The 17,145-nt window shown below is 38.7% G+C and overlaps 1 protein-coding gene across 11 annotated transcripts in view; it reads right to left on the reverse strand.

Annotated features, from left to right (window-relative positions):
• LOC127442895 (zinc finger protein OZF-like) overlaps positions 1 to 17,145 on the reverse strand; it is a 221,907-nt gene that overhangs the window by 37,807 nt on the left and 166,955 nt on the right. For 3 of the 11 annotated variants that reach the window (XM_051701245.1, XM_051701246.1, XM_051701244.1), the window contains exon 2: positions 11,193 to 11,336. The exons of 5 other annotated variants lie outside the window; for them this stretch is intronic. In XM_051701245.1, coding sequence (XP_051557205.1) covers positions 11,193 to 11,286 — 94 coding nt within the window. In that variant the 5' untranslated portion in view covers positions 11,287 to 11,336. Of the gene's footprint in view, positions 1 to 11,192; positions 11,337 to 11,426; positions 11,779 to 17,145 lie in introns of those variants that run through there. 3 more of the 11 variants (XM_051701243.1, XM_051701247.1, XM_051701239.1) reach the window with 2 other exon arrangements.

The raw sequence follows: 17,145 nt of genomic DNA on the forward strand, positions 1-17,145 counted from the left end.
AAGATAATCCCATTCTACCATATCAAATGCCTTTTCGGCATCAAGTGAGATGGCCACGACTGGAGTCTGATCATTCGCCACTGACCACATGATATTGATGAAACGCCTAATGTTATCAGAAGAGCTGTGGCCCCAAATAAACCCCACCTGATCTATATGTATAAGAGATGTCATAACTTAATCGGTTTACAAGAATTTTTGACAATATTTTGATGTCCAGCTGGATCAGGGAAATTCAACAGTAACTCTTACACTCGCTTGGATCTTTGTCCTTTTTAAGAATCAGACTAATCCGGACTTGTGTCATGGTTGGCGGAAGCTTTCCATTCTTTAATGATTACATATATACTTCTAAAAAAAGTGGGGCCAGTTCTGTAGCACAAGATGCCTGTAGGCAAGGCCTTAATTACCTCATCAAGCTCCTCCAAAGTTATCTCAGAATCAAGATAATTTTTTTGCTCAGTCGTCAGTTTAGGGAGTTGTAATGGTTCCACAAAATTTCTAATGTCTTCAGCAGAAGACAAAGATGTGGAACAATAAAGATCAAAATATAATTCTTTAAAAGTTTTATTAATATCAATGGCTGAGGTAAATATTTCACCACCAGCAGATTTCAATGAGGAAATGGTAGAAAAAGACTCTCTTTGCTTTATATATATCTAGCCAAAAGCTTCCCTGCTTTATCCCCCGACTTAAAGTATGACTGGCTTGCCCTGAATAGCCAAAACTCCACCTTCCATGACAAAATAGTATTATATCTGTATTTCAATTTGGTCAATTCTCTGAGGCCATCAGACGACATTCGGATCTTCAGCTCTGCCTCTGCACTTTTAATATTCCCTTCCAACTCCACGAGTTCTCGTGCTTTGGATTTTTTGGTGAATGAGGCATACTGTATGATCCAGCCCCTAAGAACTGCCTTAAGTGCCTCCCAAGCCACGCCCACAGAGGAAACTGAGGATCAGTTGATTTCAGCCTTTAACATTTGTTGGAAATCAGGATTTTGCAAAAGGGATACATTAAAGTGCCAACAATATGATTTATTTTTCTCCATATGTGGCAACATCTCTAAACTCACCAGGATGTGATCTGAGACTAAGATGATTCCAACTGAGCAATCAACAACAGACGAAATGAGGGACTTAGATATAAAAAAAATAAAAAAATCTATTCTAGAATAAATCTTATGGACTGATGAAAAAAATTTATAGTCCCTCCCAGATAGGTTTAAGAAGTATGACCAAGATTTTTTACACATCCTGTGAAGCATCAGTGTTGCTCTAGGGGGCTTACACACTTTTGCTTCACTATGATCAAGGACTGAGTCCATCAAAAGATTAAAGTCTCCTCTCAATATTATATCATGAGGGTTGCCAGCGGCTTGCAACATCCCTTCAAGGTCTATAAAAAAGCCCTGATCATCAACATTAGGTGCGCAAATATTAGCCAAAATCAACCTTCATCAACCAACCAAAATCAGAAAAATTTCTGCTAAAACAATAATGACTCTTCCTAATTTATCATTAATCTGTTTGAGATATCTGAATTGTAGATGTTTACGTATCAATGTAATGACTCCCCTGCTCTTACTTGAGCCAGCATTAAAGAAAACATGTCCACCCCATATCTTCCCAAATTTTTCAGCTTCCTGCGGGGAAGATGCAGTTCTTGAAGAAACACTATATCATATTTCTTACGTTTAAGAAAAGAAATAACCTTCCTTCTTTTTATGGGGTGCCCCAACCCATTCACATTCCACGTGGAGAGAGACAATCCAGACAAAATAGATTACAGAATTACATAACAGAAAATAATCTATAAAACAAACTCCAGCCTCTAGTGGAACCAGCACACACACACACACACACACAAAAAAAACCCTGTTCAGTTTCCTCGGGCAGTCAAACGAATATTCAGTGAGCCGGCTGTTCATAAGTGCAGCAGATGACCTAACCCTTCTAATGTCCTGCAAAAAATACTCCAGAAAACAAACTCCAGCCAATAGGAGGTGTAAGCACAAAGAATGAGCAGATTCATCCACAACTGCATGAAGGAGTGTTATTCCACAAAACGAACTCCAGCCGCTGGGCAGAGCCAGCATAAAAAGAAACAAGAAAGGCGCCCAGCTTCCTCGGACGGTCAAATGCATGTTCAACGAGACAAGTTCAATTGGGGGCAACATGAGAATCACATCATGACTTCCTCAGTCCATTGATTTTATGAAAGACATTGCTTATTGTGGGCATGTAAATATTTTGCGGCTATTCTCAATTTGGCCGAAAACATAAGTGCAAAAGTGATCCTCCATTGATGCAAAAGATTCTTGAAGGAGTGTTACTACACAAAACAAACTCCAGCCGCACAAAAAAAAAAGGCACCCAGCTTTCTCAGACAGTCAAGAGTATGTTCAGCGAGTCAAGCTCACTTGGGGGCCACGTGAGAAACACCAAATGGCTTACCCCATTGTCTCTATAAAAGACAATGCTTGCTGTGGGCATGTAAATATTTTGCAGCCACCCGTAGTATCTATTCTTAGTTTGACCAGAAGCATCAGTGCAAAAGCGATCTTCCGTTGATGTTAGAGTTTCTTGCATTCCTTGAATCGATCACGTCTCTCTCGTCGAATTCGCAAAGTCTGGGAACAAGAAAATGTTGTGGTTTCTCAAAGAGAGCCTTCCTTTACTCCTCGCCTCACATAACACAAGATCTTTATCAGATGATCTCAGAAATTTGGCCAGAATTGATCGGGGCCTGACTCCCTCCGTAGATCTGTGTGCTCGCTCAATTTCCAGCTTATGGCCTGTTATGCCGAGCAGACTCGGGAAGAGCTCGTCTAAGAATTTCACCATATTTCGGCTTTCCTCATGCTCAGGAATTCCAACAATTCTGACATTGTTTCGATGATTACGATTCTCAAGATCTTCCAGTTTTTCCCAAACGTGTTGCAAGACTGTCTTGGTCACTTGTGGGTTAGCAGCTAATTCCCTCTCCTATGACTTCAGATAATCGTTTCTCGACATCCAACAATCTTGTAACCAACTCAGAGAATTTAGCCTCCATGGCCATAATCAATTGAGGTATTACAGCAAGATCCTCCAGGTCCGCTATGACTTTCGCCAGCATTACAGACATACTCGCCATTTGCCGCTGAATTTCTCCCGCTGCATCGTCCAAACCGAGTCCCTGATCTGCGGCCCTGTCTGAGGTATCAGCTTGAGCATGTAAGTGTCTTTTAATATCTCAAAAGCCGTTCACACGTCCGATGGAAACAGTCGAATCGTCTTGAGCCAAGGAATCAGAGGAAGAATGAATTTTGTTTCTAGGACTCATGGTTCAAAAGTTATTAACATAAACATGAGTGCAAATTTGGGCAGTTGGTGGCGCTAGAGAGTTTGAGGTAGAGATGCCAAATTTGGTGTGGTAACACATTAGACTGTCCTCTATCTGTGTGCCAAATTTCATAACTTTCCCGCAAGCGGTTCTATGGACTGCCACAGAATCAAGAGCGGAAGAAGACGAATAATAATAATAATAACAAATATAGCTGCAAGCAGTTAGAGTCCGATGAACAGTGTATGAAGAGTTAGAAAAAGTAAACTTTCAATCATAAAAAAACCATTTATTTTAAAAATAACTAAAAATAGCTACTTCTTAAAATGTTTGTCCAGTATGTGGCACTGTTCTGAAACTGCTCAGGTAGTATCTGGGCATGATGGTTATCATGCAGGAAAGCGTTCAAGAGTTATAAGACAAAACAGCCATTTTTATATCTCCTGACGAGTAGGGGTAGTGCACCAAAACACTGCAGGTAACCTCAGGGCCTAATGATGATGACACATACCAAGTTTCGTCCCAATCCCTCAAAGCGTTGCGGAGATACAGCCTCAAGTCCAATTTTGCACGTTCTTCGTCTAATTCGTTGACGTGCCATTCGAAAACGGTAAGGTTTATCAAAATTCTGTGAATAAATTTTTTTCATGAGTGCCTCTAGATGATGCAGGCCAATTTTTATGCAAATTGGACAAACGGCCTAGGATGAGTTCGAAATAGTAGGTTTTTCAGAAAATCAAAATGGCTGACATCAAAAATGGCCGACATAGGAATTTTTCATATTGTTGGACTCGCTATACCCCACTGAATCTAATGAGACCAATTTGATGATTTTATGACAAACTGCTCAGAAGTTATAAGCAAAAATGTGTTTTTTTCATATCTCGTGACCAGTAGAGGGCAGTGCGCCAAAACGCTGCATTTAACCTCAGGGCCAAATAGTGATGACACATACAAAGTTTCATCCAAATCCCTCAAAGCGTTGCGGAGATACAGCCTCAAGATCAATTTTGCGCATTCTTCGTCGAATTCGTAGAAGCGCCATTCGAAAATGGTATGGTTTATCAAAATTCTGTGAATTACTTTTGGTCGTGAGTGCCTCTAGATGATGCAGGCCAATTTTCATGCAAATCGGACAAACAGTCTAGGAGGAGTTCGAAAAAGTAGGTTTCCAAAACATTTAAAAATGGCGGACAGGAAGTTTGCTCGATCATGACATAATTGGTATCATTGTTCTCGGCATGAACCATGGAATCTATCAAGACCAGTCTCATGACAGTAGGCAAAAGGAGTCAATAGCTATTAGAATTTTTAGAAATAGCATTAAAATTTTTGACCACAAGGTGGCGCTGTCCCGAAACTTCGAGTCTCTTCAGAGCATGGTTCCAAAGACACATACCGAGTTTCGTAACGATACGCCGAGTCGTTTGTAAAATACAGCATTTTATGACTAAATTCAAAATGGCCGACGTCCAAAATGGCCGACATAGGAATTTTTCATATCGTTGGACTCGCTATACCACACTGAATCTAATGAGACCAATTTGATGATTTTATGACAAACTGTTCAGAAGATATAAGCAAAAATGTGCTTTTTTAATATCTCGTGACCACTAGGTGGCACTGTTCAGAAACTGAGCAGGCACCCTTGAGTCATGGTGCCTATGACAAATAATAAGGTTGGTATGAATACGCTAAAGCATTACGGAGATATACCCTCACGTCCATTTTGGCGTGCTCTTCGTCGAATTCGTTTAAGTGCCATTCAAAAATTGTATGGTTTATCAAAATTCTGTGAATAACTTTTTGTCGTGAGTGCCTCTAGATGATGCAGGGCAATTTTCGTGCAAATCGGACAAACGGCTTAGGACGAGTTCGAAAAAGTAGGTTTTTCAGAAAATTTTAAATGCTGTAAAAATGTTCTTGACGGAAAATGACGTCAAGCATTCCTACAAAATGTACCATCAGCAGTGTCTAAACAATTTAAGCAATTTGGGTAAATGTAAGAGAACTTTTTCAAAGTCTGTTGTAAGTGCCACAATTCCTGCTGCCAGTTGGTGGCGCTATGACCGTGACCCACAATAGCCACGTACATGTGATTAGCCTCCAAGAAAAAACATTCAACTCAATTCTGATCTAAATCACACAATGAACACAGAAGATATGAGACACTTCCTGTTTGCCTATTTTTGCCATTAATTTAGTGAATCGAAATTGCAACACCATTCGATATTTAAAAATCTGTTCGCAATTTAGCATCTTCGATGTCTTGGCATAATGTTGTCTAAATGTGGTGAAGAACAGTCTCATGAATCACCATTCAGAGAATCTATCTATCATCTATCTATATCAATTTTTAATTGTAATTAAAAAAAATTTTGCTAACTGATTAATTTTACATTTTTGCTATAATTTAATTATTTATTGAAAAAAATATGTAGATCTAAAGATTATATTACAATGAAATTATTTACCATTTTTTTTTATCCATAAACTGTCTTTAAATTAAATTAACAAATGTAATTTATTAGAAATTTAGTAACAAATAATAAAGTATAGGCAATGTAAAATATATGTAAAGTATATAAGTTAGATAGGTCTATGTGTAATATGTTTATACAGGAGCGCAGCTACCCAATTCAGAGTGTGTATGTGAAACAAAATGTTGCGCCCCATGTAACTTTCGAACGTGGGGGGGGGGGGGGGTTGGGGTTTGTGCCAGTGGCTTTAATGAAATTTCCAAGGCACACCATTATTTTCCTCAAAATACAATGACACATACATCCTCATAAATGTGAAATAAACTGTATTAAACCTGAAACACAAATCAGAAATTAAAAATGGACTTGAAACCATGGTAAATTATATCTGTGAAAAAAATATGTATTACACAAATTTCATGGAATATTTGAAAAAGGTTATTTAGGTAAGGACAAATCAGAGCTCTACGCAAAAAATTTAGGATTATTTAGGAAAAAAATGCAAAAGAATAATGCCTGATAAAAATAATATGATGATTATAAAACAATGTTTGTTTATTTTTTTGAAATTGAATTGACCTGGAATTTGCATAAGCGCAATGCCATGCAGCATCTTGGTAGACTCATTATAAAGTGTTAACATTTCAACAGGATATGCAGTTTTAATAGGTTTTTGCAGTCTGGCAGTGCGTGGTTATAATGTTACAATGTGCACCTCCGTTAGAAGCAGAATAATGTTCGGTTTGGTGCGCTGTCACACTCTCGTAGTTGTGCAAAGAGGCTCTTATTGTTAGTGACATTTCATGGTTATTTTTTTTGTAGATTTTGCTTATCATGATGATTTAGACGAGGACGCTGACATGCTGTTTACTGGTATCGCGCATTTTATGGATTCATGAGATATTGTAAGTTGGTGGAGAAGTACATAAATCAGCGCTGATAAAGAGTCCGACTGAGTGGTCTAGTGGTAATTAATCCGCCCATTGCACAAGATGTTAAAGGTTCTAATCCGTCCATATAAAACTATATGTTTTAATTAACAAAGATTGCATCCACATCTCAGTTGATGTATATACTGAGTGGGGACACATTGTTTGCATTTTTTATGGGATTCCACTGCAAAAGATCTCAAACTCATGAACTCAGTCCCCGCCCATTCTGGACTCAGAAGTCTTCTATGGGAATCATTCAACAATGGAGCTTGGATGCCCTCTATTGGACTTTTCTTGTAATTGCCACACTGGGTTAGACATGGGTTTTCTAGCATTTTTACATTTCAATTGATATTTTTTATTATATTTTATTTATATAAAAATTTACAAATATGTTTAAAAACAATAAACTTTAAAATTCAAACATGCATAATACCTCAAAACATTTGAATATACACAAAAAGGAATGATGAGATTTAATGCATTGTCATGGCAACAGTATTTAAGATATCAAGAATCCCTTCAGAATTGTTCTAAAATGTTCTGAAGCAATTCAGGTTAACATAAAAGATATTTTTCAAAGTCTGTTAAAAGTGACACACGTCCTTCTGCCAGTTGGTGGCGGTACGACCGTGACTCACAATATTCACATCAATATGATCAGCCTGCAAGGACAAACATTTGGCTAAATTTTGACGTTTTTAATTTTCTGCACGCAAAAGATATGAGACATTTCCATATTCCATTTTTTTGACGTTATTTTATGGCTTCGCCATGGCAACACTGTTCGATATATCAAAAATTTAGCATCGTCAATGTCTTGGCATGATGTCGCCCACATTTGGTACCTGTAACATAAAATCCTTGGGAGGAGTATATTAAATTCCTGAGCATGCATTTTTCAAACAATCCATAATGGCCAACTTCCTTTTGGGCAGAGCTTATGACTGTCTGCACGAAAGTTGTCCGGCTTGATGAGATCTATATGTGCACAAAGTTTGGTGACTGTAGATCAAAAGGGATGTGCTACATAGCCCCCCGAACATACCCATGTTCTAGGTGGTGCCGCACAGCCCCCCCCCCCCCAATGACCCCCCCCTAATGCCCTAATGGCCAGCGTCTCTGATGTGTGTGCAAACTTTCAAGAGTTCACGCATGTTATGCACCCCAAAAGTACCGATAACCTTAAAAAGTGTAATTATAAAAATAATAATAATAATAAAAATAATAATCCTTAGAAGAACAATAGGGACTCCACACTTTCAGTGCTTGGGCCCTAATCATCCTTAGAAGGACAACAGGGCTCCGCACTTTCAGTGCTTGGGCCCTAATAAACGGAGCAGATACAAAAGGGTCCTCGCACCTCAGGCCCTAATAATAAATGCCTAGAAGAACAATAGGGTCCTCACACCATCGATGCTCGGGCCCTAATAATCCTTAAAACAACAATAGGGCTCCGCACTTTCAGTGCTTGGGCCCTAAAAACTAACGAAAACAATAGGGGTCTTTCGCCTCTTCGGGGCTTGACCCCTAATAATAATACGAAAAAATAATAAGAAAATTGGAACAAATACAATAGGGTTCCTGCACCTTCGGTGCTTGAACCCCTAAATACAGAAAAATATTGATTAGAGGTAGGGCTGCACAATTAATCGTATTTTAACTGCGATCACAGTTTCTGTCTCTCACGGTTAATTTAGCATAATCGTCAATGGTATACACCAGTTAAAGTTGCAAATAATTGTTCATTTTCATTATAGTCCGAGTCTACGGATGACAGACCAAATCACAAGGTCTTCCAGTCCATTTTTTTTTACCTCACCTGACCTAACACACTCTTCAGAAGTTCGTCTCTGACCAATCACTGTTTCACATTCGAAATATGGAGCTGCAGTTGTTTATGAGTATTGTATGTGTGTCACTCTGATCTGTATTGTTTTACACATACTCTGTACACACGAGGATAATGAAACGGTTTTCCAGCTGTCTCAGAGCGGTTCTGTGCATGATCATGAGATTAATCCCATCTCATGCTCTGATTGTGTGTTTTACACAGAACAGCTGTGCTTTGAGTTTGGTTTGGGTGTGTCGCTAACGTGCGGCAACTGCGTTATATTTGAAGCGTTCCAGTTTTACTTTTGGTTGCACATTTACATAATTCCAAATATGTTTGGCCAATACAAGTTTCCAAACAAATCTAAAGAAACCTCATGGCACTGGGCTTGTGTGGAGCAAAGAGAATATTAGAGCATTTCACCATATTTGAGCTGACAACAGCTTTGTGGTCCTTCCTAACTAAACACTGAAACAACAACACACAAACTTCCTTCAGTTTTCAGCCAAAATAAAGGCTAGAGATCGTATAGCATTTCCACGTGCTAAATTATTACAGAAATATATTACAAGAAACAAGAAGTGGCTTTATGATGACTTTATGCAGTTATTTTGGCATATTGATGGCACGTCCTGGGATTCTAATCCAGCCGAGCATTCTCATTGGACTTCAAAAGCCCATTAATGCATACAGTACCTCATTTTCTCCAGTTGTCAGGGGCACTTTATTGCACATGCTTACATGTGCTGAAGTCTAGGGGCCCACAACTCCCATGGGGGCCCATTTCACTGTGTCCACCACCCCATTAACCCCCGTCATAAAAGCAATTATCACTATGTCATTTAAATCAGTTAAACGGCATTTTATTCTAGTTTTATTATTATCTGGGAATGTACATCCAATTCTGAACCCAATTAAATGTACAAGTACACCTGGTGATTTTATATCTAGGTCTGAAATAGGTTTCATTCACATAAATGTGCATAACTTGTTACCAAAACTGGACTCAGTCAAAATCTGGGCTCACTCAACAGATGCTGATTTTCTTATACTTTCTGAAACATGGTTATACATCTCAGATAATGATATTGCTATTAAAGGAACAGTTTACCCCAAAATTACAATTCTCTCATAATTTACTCACCCTTATGCCATCCCAGATGTGTATGACTTTCTTTCTTCAGAAGAACATAAATGAAGATTTTTAGAAGAATATCTCAGCACTTTTGGTCCATACAATGCAAGTGAATGTGTGCCAACATTGTGAAAGTCCAAATATCACATAGTATAAAAGTAATCCATAAAACTACAGTGGTTAAATCAATGTCTTCAGAAGCGATATGATAGGTGTGGGTGACAAACAGATCAATATTTAAGTCCTTTTTCACTATAAATTCTCCTCCCTGTTCAGCCAGTTTCCACTTTAACTTTCACATTCTTCTTCTTGTGTTTTTGGTGATTCACATTCTTCATGCATATCACCCCCTACTGGGCAAGGAGGAATTTCAAGCAAAAATTCACTTAAATATTGATCTGTTTCTCACCCACACTTATCATATCACTTCTGAAGATTTGGATTTAACCACTGAGGTCATATGGATTACTTTTGTGCACCCTTTATGTGCTTTTTGGAATGTCAAAATTTTGGCACCCATTCACCTTCATTGTGAGGACCTACAGAGCTGAGATATTCTTCTGAAAACCTTTATTTTTTTTCTGCAGAAGAAATAAAGTCATACATATCTGGGATGGCATGAGGGTGAGTAAATAATGAGAGAATTTTCATTTTTGGGTCAACTATTCCTTTAAGGGTTACACATTATTTAGATGTGACCACCCTAGGAAGGGTGGTGGTTTTGCAATTTATATAAATAATAAATTCCATTCCAGGGTGGTAGCTACATCATCATTTTGCAAACAGTTTGAATGTTGAGATTTGAAAGAATGCAACTTTGACAGTGACTGGCTGATTTAGACCCCCTTCAGCAAGCTTTTAATCTCTAACTTCACTAACTCAACACCTATCATAACTGGACTTTAAGGAAATTCTATTTGTGGGTGATCTCAATTGGGATTGGCTGTCTTCTGTCTCCAATCATTTTAAATCTATGTATGATTCTTATTTTCCTCATAAATACACAGATATAGGTCTATTTGGCAATGATGTAAGTGATCACTGTGTCATTGCTGCTGCGAGGAATACTAAGTGCCCTACGTTTTGACCACAGATTCTTTTAAAATGAGACAGAAAACACTTTGTAGAACAAGCGTTTCATCGCGATCTGCACCAGTAAGAATGGAACTGAATTAATCTTATTGATGATGTGGAAACAGTATTAGGCTTATCTTTTAAATCTTACTTTTACTAAAAATACTTCTCACAAAATCTATATATATATATATATATATATATATATATATATATATATATACACACACACGTACATATACACATATGTGAGTGATGTAAGTGATGTAGTGATTCACACCAGATATAGAAATGCATGCTTACACAGCCACCATAGATAGCATTAGGTATCATCAACCACCAACTCTGGTGAACAGACTGAAACTTTAATCTTCATCAACAGACAATAATGAAGAATGAACACAAACCTCTTTGTTCCTCAGTCTCTTCATCTTTCATAGCATTTGAACTGCATGGTTCTGGATAACTCATGTCCTCACTTTCTTCTTTAATAAACATCATTTTACAATGATTTATCACGCAGGTCTCAATTGTAACACCTGGAGTTATTCCTGTTCGTGTTGAAACAAGTCTTCGTTTAGGATGATGAGAATAATGCAGCATTTATAAACATGAATCTCAATTTACATACTTCTACTCACTTCTTATTTACAGCACTGTTTAATCTCTAATGTACGTGTATGCAGTTAGCCCGTATTATTCAATGTCGGATGCTGGATATTCCTACTTGATCCGGTTTTCAAACATGCGGCGGTCTATTGTCCGATACTCGAATAATGTAGAAACAAACAAAACTACAATGGCAGTAGTTTTTACAGGTTTATGAGTATAAATAGAGAAGATCGTTTACCGTTTTTCACGTCTCTGCAAACGTGTGCTAAACATAATCTAATACGGAAACTTTGGTGTGTGTATTTTACTCATTGATGGATTGTATTCTCTCAAAAGTGAATGTTTATAGTAACTCTGCAAATCTCCCAGAGCGCCGCCATGTTTGCGTGACGTCATTCAACAGCATCTCGGAGGGGACATTCTAAACTGCTTGTCGTAGAAAACGCTTAATGTGACAAAGGAATAGCTCAGAAAAAATGAAAATTCTTTCATTTACTCACCCTTATGCCATCCCAGATTTGTATGACCTTTTTTCTTCTGCAGGGCACAAATGAATATTTTTAGATGAATATTTCAGCTCTGTTGGTCCTCACAATGAAAGTGAATGGTGACCAGAAATGTCCAAAAATCACATAAAGGAAATAGAAAAGTAATCCAAAGACCCCAGTGTTTAAATATATATCTTCTGAAGCAGTATGATAGGTGTGGGTGAGAAACAAATCAATATTTCAGTCCTTTTACAATCAATTTCCACTTTCACATTCACATTCAGCCACCTTCTGGTTGGGGCTGGTCAAAGGTGGAGATTTACAGTAAAAAAATAAAATAAAATAAAAATTAATGGGTTTCTTATAAATCTCAACTTTTACTTTCATATTCACATTTGAAAGTCACGTGTCGCCTGTTTAGTTTAATTTTCACATCTGAAAGTGAAAGTTTAGACTGTACCATAATAAGCAATATTCCTTAAATTTTAGCAATTCAAGCATGGAGTACCACCAGGGGGCATTAAGTGAAACTCGCTGTATAGGCAACATACAACTTATACAGAGAACAAACCACACTTACAGAGAGCAGACAGCACAAGATGAGAACACAGATTGTTCTGCGTACAAACACAGCTTGATGGAGCACAAATCCGAACACAGGGATCTCAAGACGTTTTTTTCAAATTATTAAACTACATTTAACTTGACACAGCAACCTAAAACTGTACGTTTATGACACAATGCAACCAAGACCGTCCAAAAGAACATTGTACATTGGTTACGTTTACATGCACCCTCATAATGCAATTAAAATTCAATTAAGCCAATACTGCAATTAAACTGTAGCTCATGTAAACAGAATATTGTGATTATGATATTGCAATTATGCTAATAATCAGAGTAATAATACTCGCAATAAGATATGTAGAGTACTCCTATTTTAATCGCTTTATACTGGCATGTAAACTCTTTAATCACATTTCTTCCACTCTGACCAAAGTGCACCTGCATCAGTGCTGCAGACCCAGCAAACAGGGGACATCCCCCGGACGTTCACCAACGTCTGCTTAGGTGAATAGATGTTAAAACTGTCATTACTTTCTCAAAAAGACTGTGTTTTAATTTCAGGGAAAAACCCTGTGGCATTTTCTGCACTAAAGTTCATAGAGGACCAAATGAGCATGGCAAGGTAGAAGTCTAAAGATATCTTTATTATATTACAGTTGTATGTCTCATAGCAGTATAACATATTTAAATACATTGTCATCTGCTCTACCTATAAATTGAATTGAGAAACAGTTAGTGTATTTTATGTTTTATCTAAATGCTTAAATATTATCTTTGATGATGATCATTAGTAGTACATCTGTTTAATAATACTGTAATAATGTCACTTGTATGTATATCTTAATTTCAGAGAGTCATGCAGTGCCTTACTCCCGTGTCATTTGCTTAATGCTTCAGAAGGTAACAGTTTTTAGACAATAATATATTTTCCATTGTTATAACTTTTCGGCAGCAGTTTTGTTAGGGATTGCCTTTGTGGTAAATCCACCCCTAAGAGGCTCAAATACAGAACACAGTGGTATTGTATTCTAAAGGTAATTAAAGGACATAATGTTTGATATATGGTGGAGTTAAATAGGATAACCTGTTATTTCTGTTTAATTCTAGAGTTTACATTAATAAGATTTGACTTTTTTATGAAATGACCCACTGTTGAAATACAGTTTCACTGGGATTGATGTCTTTTCTTTTAAGGGAGGAACTCCTCAACAGAGCCACATCATCACTGAATGGTAAAGGCATTGATTACAATTTTACAACTTTGCAAGCTTTTGTATCTAACCAGAGAGGATTTATAAATGCATGAGTGAAGCATACATGTTGCAGACTAAAACAATAGATATCAATGTAAATAAATGTTGATACTTCATAACCACACGACTCCAGTCGATCAGTTCACTATGATCAAAGGAAGTCTCCTCCCAATATTATATCATGAGGGGTGCTAGCGGCTTGCAACATCCTTTCAAGATCTATAAAAAAGCCCTGATCATCAATGTTAGGTGCATAAAGATTAGTCAAAATCAACCTTTGCCCCTGAATTTCTGCTAAAACAATAATGACTCTTCCTAATTTATCTTTAATCTATTTGAGACATTTGAATTGTAGACGCTTACTTATCAATATAATGACTCCCCTGCTCTTTCTTGAGCCAGCACTAAAGAAAACATGTCCATCCCATATCTTGCCAAAATGTTCAGCTTCCGGCGGGGAAAGATGCATTTCTTGAAGAAACACTATATCATATTTCTTACGTTTAAGAAAAGAAATAACCTTCCTTCTTTTTATGGGGTGCCCAAACCCATTCACATTTCATGTGGAGAGAGATAATCTGCTCATATTAACATTCTGACATGTTAGAAATAATAGACTGTGTGTGAAAAATAAAATTATAAAGACCACATCCCACACTGGTGCAACAATAAACCCCCAAGCTTTCCCCAGAACAAAACAAACAGAAAAAAGAAAAACGTGTGCATTAACCCCACGCGCAACAGCGCCAACCAGCGTTCATCCCTCTAAACTCAAAAAGTCCATGTACGCCTACAAAAGCCCCCGCAACAACTTTGCCGTCGGATTACTCAAGTCCGGTGTTTCTATACAAAATTTGTAAGACAGAGTTACACAACAGAAGATAATCTATAAAACAGACTCCAGCCAGTAAGCAAAATAAACACACACACACACAAAATAAACATGTTGATTCATTCACTTAACTGTCCCGAAGGTGTGTGCCTGCACAAAACAAGCTCCAGCCGCAAGTGGAACCAGCACACACACACACACACACACACAAAAAAAACAGGCCGTTCAGTTCTTCGGGTAGTCAAACTCACTCCAATGTCCTGCAAGAAATATTCCACAAAACCAACTTCAGCCAACAGGAGGCATAAGCACTCAAAATGAGCAGGTGTATCCACAAGCTGTCCCGAAGAAATGATATTACACAAAACAAACTCCAGCCGCTAGGCGGAACCGGTACAAAAAGAAACGAATAGGCGCCCAGCTTCCTTGAACAGTCGAGTGTATGTATAATGAGACAGGTCCACTAGGCGACCACATGAAAATCACAAAATGGCTTACTCACTCCAATGTTTTTATGAAAGACAGTGCTTGCTGGGACATGTGAATGTTTTACGGCCATCCTTAGTATCTATTCTCAGTTTGGCCGGAAACATCAGAGCAAAAGCGAACTTCCGTTGATGTAAGAGATTTTTGCATTCCTTGAATCGATCACGTTTCTCTCGTTGAATTCACAAAGCCTGGGAACAAGAAAATGCGGACAAGAAACAAGAAACAAGAAAATGTTCTTCCAAGAAAGCTTTCATTTGCTCCTCGCCTCGCGTAACACGAGATCTTTATTGGATGATCTCAGAAATTTGGCCAGAATTGATCGCAGCCTGTCTCCCTCCGTTGATCTCCGAGCTAGGACTCCGTGAGCTCGCTCGATTTCCAGCTTATGGCCTGTTATGTCGAGCAGACTCGGGAAGATCTCATCTAGGAATTTCACCATATCTCGGCCTTCCTCATGCTCAGGAATTCCAACAATTTGGACATTGTTTTGCCGGCTACGATTCTCAAGGTCTTCCAATTTTTCCAAAACGCGTTACAAACCCTTGGTCGCTAGCAGGTTAGCAGCTAATTCCCTCTCCGATGACTCCAGATAATCGATCTGTCTCTCGACCTCTGACAATCTTGTAACCAACTCAGAGAATTTCGTCTCCATGGAAGTAATAGATTGATGTATTACAGCAAGATCCTCCAAGTCTGCGATGACTTTCGTCAGCATTGTCGACACATTCATCAATTCATGCCAGATTTCTTTCAGTTCACCATCCGGAGCTTTCGGCCTGTTGCTCTGGGGAATCAGCCCGAGCATGTAATTGTCTTTTAATATCTTCAGAGCCTGAGGATTTTACATTTTTTGACATATTGTCTTCCTAGAACAGTTAAGAATCAGGGTGTATCGAATCTCACTGGTTTATGACACAAATAGTAATAAAATTAGCAACGCTCACACGTTTACTCCTCGCATGGCATTACGTAACTCCCCAAGTCTTTGTAGATATTGATGGCAGATGGGGAACCCCCGTTACATTGGTGCCGAAACCTGATGAGGAGGAGGGATATGCTGTCGTGGAGTCCTCACGGCTGCCATCCGCTGGGAAGTGGAGGAGCCGCTGCTGTCCACCAGGGAAGGAGCGGCTGTCATCCGCCAGAGGGCGGAGGAGTGGCTGAGGACCAGGCGACGGCGTGTCCGGGGACCGGCGAGTGAGTTTTTCTCTCTCTCCCTCGCTCTTTCCCTCTCCCTTCCCTCATCTCTCCCAGGGCTGTAGAGGCGGGGAAGACCTGACGGCAGAAGGACAGCTGGAAGAGCGACACCTCCCCTCCAGGAAAGGAGAGGAGGGGAGTACATCATGCCAGAGGTTTCCCTGGCCTGAATCGGGTGGTGGAGGATTGTGTCAAGGAGGAGGGCATGGCCGGGCTGTGAAGACACAAGCCCGGCACTGAATTGTCATAATCAGCTGGGCAGGAGATAAAGATGAGTCAGGGGCACCAGTTCGAGAAAGACACACACGGCCGCTGTGTGTGTGCGTGCGTCTGTGTTTCATGTTATGTTTCAGTTAATTTATGTCATTAAAGTTATGTTGACTGTTATGCCAGTTCCCACCTCCTCCTTGCCCATCCTGAATCCCGTTACAGCACACTTAAAAGCCACTGCGTGAAGGGGACACCACTCAAAAAGACTACATTTTTAATGTTATTGCAGAATTAGGTCTGATTCAAATGTAATAATATTTATTACCACGCATAACACATTACTTACCTACTTAACTACTGTACTGACGGTACTACCGTTTAAAAAGTACTGTGCACCACCATTATTTTGAAGCTGAAATATTGTGATACTACCGTAGCACCAGTCTACTGTGCAACACTAATGTGCAAATATATATTAAACAGTGGTCTTTACTCATATCACTTGCATAAAAAAAACAGATTATATACTCCTCAAAATGCATCAAAATCATGGAAAGAACATAATGAAACAGTTATGCTAAATTAGGAAAATAAATGCTTTAACCCCTTAACATCTGGTCTCTTTTTGTGCATGAGCTTGAACGACATACCCAAAGTAAATCTCTTCCTGTTCTTGAACCCTTTGGTCTACAAACACAAACTCAGGCTCATT

The sequence above is a fragment of the Myxocyprinus asiaticus genome, chromosome 6 (genome assembly GCF_019703515.2).
Source record: "Myxocyprinus asiaticus isolate MX2 ecotype Aquarium Trade chromosome 6, UBuf_Myxa_2, whole genome shotgun sequence".
Classification (NCBI taxonomy): Eukaryota; Metazoa; Chordata; class Actinopteri; order Cypriniformes; family Catostomidae; genus Myxocyprinus; species Myxocyprinus asiaticus.